At 51.6% G+C, this 6000-nt stretch overlaps 1 protein-coding gene across 2 annotated transcripts in view; it reads right to left on the bottom strand.

Moving 5' to 3' along the window:
* adamtsl3 (ADAMTS-like 3) overlaps positions 1-6000 on the bottom strand; it is a 169396-nt gene that overhangs the window by 40092 nt on the left and 123304 nt on the right. For both annotated transcript variants that reach the window (XM_079997512.1, XM_079997513.1), the window contains 2 exons: positions 3936-4240; positions 3658-3787 (listed from right to left, as the gene is read on the bottom strand). In XM_079997512.1, coding sequence (XP_079853638.1) covers positions 3658-3787; positions 3936-4240 — 435 coding nt within the window. The remainder of the gene's footprint in view (positions 1-3657; positions 3788-3935; positions 4241-6000) is intronic.

The raw sequence follows: 6000 nt of genomic DNA, 5'->3' as shown, positions 1-6000 counted from the left end.
GCCCCGCCGAGCCGAAATTATAAATAATTTTCCACCCCCCCCCCCCCACCCCCCCCTCCATGAGGAAACCAGGCGTCGCTTCAGCGGAGTTCACATCAGACAACTCGGCAAATGATACAGAGTGCTTTTCAAGCTGTGAAGCAAAACTCGCCGCAGATGTAGGAGAGGTGCCGGCATCAAACCGGGGCCGCCGCGCGGACGGTGCGGCAGGTAGCGCTTCGCTGCGGGGCCGTTCTCCGTGGCCCCGGGCTTGTTTTAATGCGAGGGGCTGCGTATTATTAGCGGCGCGGTAATCCGTTTCCCAGGGCCGGAGCCGTATCCAGCCCGTCTGAGTTTCCAGGACAGACACTGGGAGAGGCACAAAAACACCATAAGTCATAATACACCCACTGACCTGGCAACCCGCCCCAAACTCTGATTAGGCGGCTTGTTGGCCGGCGGAGAGGGTTTTCATTTCAACAGAACTATCTGTTTTGCCGTGACCTGAACTCCCTTCCAGACCACGCCACATGTGGCTGTTTACGCCGCTTCTCAGCGCAGATTCAAGACGTTAAGCCATTAGAATGTTTTTAATCTTTTCCCCGTTTCTTTGCCGCCGCTCTCCCCGAAGTGACATTGCGGGCCCTGCATAGGGTTTCACCAAAGCGGAGCTGAAAACCTAATTGCTTTGCAAACAAATGCAGCCTGTGACCTTAACATCCAGCGTACGCCCGTTTAAAATGCCAGATCTATCATTTTGAACGGCTCTGCGTCCCCGCCGGTGCGCTCCTCCCCCCCGACTCCAGCAGAATGCGGCTGTGCTGGCCGCGCACGGTTTCCCCGGACCGGCCTCGCTGGATGCCTCGCCGTGTTTATCCCGCGAGCTGCTTGTTTGGTGAGACCAAATACGGCAAATAAACGGTACAACAAAGCGGCGTCTCGTGACAACAACGCTCCGTCTCCGTGAAGCATTTCAGCACGAGCTTCCAACAATCATCCCGGTGTTTATCCAAAGTCGCCGGAGCGCCTCTGTTTATCTGGGCTTCAATGCCCGCGACCGACTCGGTTTCAAAGTTATTGTAACACGGTCGGGGGGTGGGGGGCTGATTAATGTTTCCAAAGTTGCCTTTATTCCTCTCCCTCGCCGCGCGTGAGAGGAATAAAGGATCCTGCGGAGGAGGGGGGCCGGAGCACCGAGGGGTCGCCTCGCCGGTGATAGCGATTGGAAACACCTGCCCGTTGTGTACCTTACCAATTACTGCGCCTAATTCTGAGGATTGAGCTGGTGATTTGGGAATTGGAGGGCCGATCCCTATCTCTCCCTCCTCGGCTCCGGATCCCTCGCTCGGCCTCTGAGCTGGTGTCCCCCCCCCCCCCTCATTCCAAATGCCGCTAAGTTGCCAAAACAGAGCGGGGACAGCGACTCCCATCCCGCCTCTCCGGCAAATAAACAAACAGGAAACAGAATCAGAGAAAGGTCCCGACAGGAAGAGGGCGACACGGTCGAGCGAGCCCACCATCTGAGGTTGCCATGGACACCTGTTTACTTTGCGTTTACTTCAGCGTGAGAGCCAATCGGGTTGAGTCCAAACAGCGGTCTCATGCCGACCGCACGGCAACACGGCGGCACGTCAGCGGCCGCGAGCCAGCGATGAAATGAACGCTCGGTCGAGACGCTGGAAAAGTCCATTGGGGTTGGTAAGGAGCTGGGAATGCTCCGGAGCGTTGACGTCCGTCCGGTGTGCACCACTGCTTTGAGCTCTGAGCGTTCCACCAAACCTGGATCTAAAACAAAACTCTTTGTCAGAGCTGTAAAATATGTTGAATTATGAATTGATTATAAACCCAATGCCGATAGAGGCATGTGTCACGACAGGAATAAACAGGATATATTTCAACAACTACACTATTTGGATCAACTATATTTGGGTTCAACGCACGCATTCGCCACCGGGCCGTGGGAAGGCGGGCGGGGGTGCCCTGTTTGGCCTCTGCTTTCATTTATTTATTTTTGGTGAAGCTAAAACAAGCGAGTGAACAGTGTGTTTTTATTCTAGATGTATTTATCTATTTAACAATTTTTCTCGTTATCCATCTATCTTTTTTTCCCTCCCCGTACTGTACCGTCTGCTGCCTAACGGCGGCGGTGGGGGCGGGCGCGGGGCGGGTGGGGGCGGCCAAAGCGCGGGTGGGAGTGGGGGGCGGCCACAGTGCTGATGGGGGCAGGAGTGGTGCGGGTGGGGCCAGCCATGGTGCAGGTGTGGGCGGGCACGGTGTGGGTGGGGGCGGGCACGGTGCGGGTAGTGGCGGGGGCGGTGCGGGTAGTGGCGGGCACGGTGCGGGTGGGGGCAGCGAGCCTCGCTCCGCTCGCCGGTCCCGACGTCAGAATTCCGAGTTTTATTCCCGGAACACAGAGGTACTTCTTTGTTTTTGCGTGACCCTAATACTCTTTTATTGTCGATGTATTTAATGTATTTATTTCCCTCCGTGTGTAACGGGTAGTCATCAGTCACTCTCTCAACTACTTCAATGAAATGAAAAAGATGGATGACGGATGAAACCAAACTCGAACTGAAACCAAACGCGTACTCGAAATGTGGGGAAATGTACGATATTTGGCGTAAAGTAAGAAGTACATTCACTTGCAAAAAGTCGCATTTCAGAAGTGTACTCAGAGAAGTACAACTTTTTCAGAGGATCACTCGTAACTGAGTATATGAGTATATGTGACTAGTTACTACCACCTCTGGTGTTGGGGATGTTTGCTGTTGGGGGACACGGTAACCGAGGCGACGGTGTTGTGCGGCCACAGAAGCAATTTGTTTGTATGTGCTCGGAGGGGAAGGTTGCTACCCGCGCTTGTAATGAGATTTACCAAAGAATGTGAATGAGCTGTTTGGCTTGGCAGCGCCAGACTGAGGTCACATTAAGATGCATTAGCACGGGGCAGCCTATGCGTTCCCTGTCCGCCGGCCGAAAATAAAGAAGCTTGTTTGGCCAAGATGTCCACCGTCCAGAAAAGTAACCTCAACATTAAAGGAATGAATGTGTAACTTGTCGCATATATTAGTATTAAATAGACTAAGTATCTCTTTCTACTTCTTTTCTGCCGTGACCTGTTGCTTTTGCCCTGCTGCTATAGCGCTTTTAATAATTATACTTATTATACTACTGGTAGTAGTAGTATTAGTAGAGGTATTGATTTTAGTATTATTAAAATGCTATTATACCATTATTTTCACTGATAAACTGCTAACTAAACAGTCTATAGATGGATATATCTATAGACTATCTATCTACCACTAGTATAATTGTATATGTTGCTATGTACGACCTGTACTTTACTTTTATGTAAGTGCCATCAACTTATATTGGATTCACTATTTAACACAGTGTTACTCCCTGTTAGCTTCCGTTTATAGATTTGTACATTTATTTTACATCATTTATTTTATCTATTTAAATCAATGTATTTCTGGCTTGCACTCTCCTGTCACTCCTCATGTCTGCTGCCCAAACACTTGAATTTGCCCCTGGGGATGAATAAAGCCTTATCTGATCCTTTATTATCTCATATGATCGTATCTTATCTCATCTTCTACTCAAAGGTTTTGGAATGAATTGGGTATTTTCAAAGTGAGAGGCACACACAGAGTCTGCCCCCTGGCGGGGACTCACTTGGGGGGACAGGGCTCCGGGTTGCAGATGCGGACCATGAGCGCCGGCCTGCTGGTGGTGTCACAGCGTGAGTCCTCCACCTCCACGCCTCGTCCTCGGTCCACGCAGCGCACCACCACCCTCTGCTCCCCTGGGAACGACAGGCGGACAGGCGTGATGAAGGGATGATGGAGGGAGGGTGGAGGGAGGATGAAGGGAGGATGGAGGGAGGGTGGAGGGAGGATGGAAACGCCTTTGAATTAAGGATTTGTCAGTTTCAGTTGCTTCAGAGATCTCACCGGCGGCGCAGGAGGCCGAGCAGACCGTGAAGCCCCGGTAGTCCCAGTGATGGGGCCCGTCGCCCGGTGCACCGGACCCCCCAGGCACGCCGGGCTCCTGGAGGCGCAGAGAGTCCCCTGGGGCTCTGGTGCAGGGGCCCATGTTGCAGGGTCTCTCCAGCGGGGGGCGGTCTTCTCCGCACTCCTCCTCGGGGAGCTCCACCTCAGTCTGGGTGAAGGAGAGCAGCACCATGCAGCGCAGCTCCCGCGTCTGCCGGCCCGGCGCGCAGGTGGTGCTGCAGGGAGACCACGGCCCGGGGATGAAGCTGCAGGATGGGGCGGGAGGAGACCGTTGGTGCTCGGATGTTTTTGTGCAATATTTAGAAGCTGCTTGAAAAGCAAAACTCAACGTTTTAATGACTGGGCATCCAAAATTCCATGTACAGCGAGGCCTATTCATTATTATTATGAGTCAGGAAGTCACGTGAACCTGATTCCATCATAAATTTAATTCTATTAAGATGCTCCTCCCATCTTCAAAATGCACCCATCCATTTTTGTTAAACAATAAATATTTTTTAAGCGTATTTATTCATTTTTAACTGACTACAGTCTCTCAAGAGACATGTCTTTAGGGGGAAAAGAAGAGATTCAAACCCAGATCTCTTGGGTTGCCAGGCAGAGGGAAGGTCACGCCACGTCCCACTTCCCCATCATGCCGCCCAGTGCAAAGGAGTCAAAGCCAAGGGACCCAGGGACACGCTGAGCACACTTAAAGACAATAAAGCCAAGATTCATTGCAGCCACGGCTTTAGCAATTACTTCACATGCTCTGAGTAATGAGGTCTTTATGGCACGTGCCAGGAAAAAGCACCAGAGAGGAGAAGTGTTATGGAATGTAGACCTTCAAATAAAATGAAGGTGATGTTTGTTTCCGCTGCGCGGTGAGGAGCAGGGAGTGGGTGTGGAGCTGAGACAAAGCTCAACTCCCCGAACGAAGTCCTGGCTCGTGACAGATAAAGGAAAAACATTTATTATTGAGACCCGGAGCGGCACCGCGGGACCTGAACGAAAGCCTCGGTGCGACCCAACAGCGTTGGGGGAGGGACGGCTGGTAGAGATGCTTTTGAATCAATATGGACGCAGATAGGTCACGCAGCGGAGCCGCGGCTTGTTTGCTGTATCTGTGTGGAAAATACGGCTGATTTATTGGAGAAGGCGTTGGAAAGTGCACTTATCTGTATTCCATGTGTCGTGGAAGTGGAGAGGCTGAGCTGAAAACCAGTTTGGCCCGAGCGCTCTGCACACATGCGAGCTTTCAATACTAACGGCAACATTTGGGGAAAGACGGTGAATGATAGTGACAATTCTCTTCTCACTCTGCATTCTTCAAGCCGGGGTATTAAAAAATAAGGAATATAAAATACATTTACAAGGGTGAGAGCGCCTCAGAGAGTCTGTGAAAGCAGTTAGGTTTGTCAGAACAGATAAGTCGCTTTTCTGCTCCTGCGGACCCAAGCCAGCGAGGTCAGCCCAGCCAGACACACACGCACACACACACACACACACACACACACGCACACATGCACAGCCTACACACACACACACACACACACACACACACACACACACACACACACATGCACAGCATACACACACACACACACACACACACATGCACAGCATACACACACACACACACACACACACACACACACACACATGCACAGCATACACACACACACACACACACACGCACACATGCACAGCCTACACACACACACACACACACACACACACACACACACACAGACACATGCACAGCATACACACACACACACACACACACACACACACATGCACAGCGCACACACACCCACACACACACACACGCATGTTCAGCCCACACACACACACACACACACATGCACAGCACGCACACACACACATTGAAACACACACACATGCATGCGCAGCCTACAAGCACACACACACACACACACACACACACACACACGCACACATGCATACAGATCCACACACACAGACACACATGCACACATGCACAGCCTACAAGCACACACAC

Source organism: Zeus faber (genome assembly GCF_960531495.2).
Source record: "Zeus faber genome assembly, chromosome: 3".
NCBI classification, from domain to species: domain Eukaryota; kingdom Metazoa; phylum Chordata; class Actinopteri; order Zeiformes; family Zeidae; genus Zeus; species Zeus faber.
This window is presented reverse-complemented; position numbering and strand designations above follow the sequence as displayed.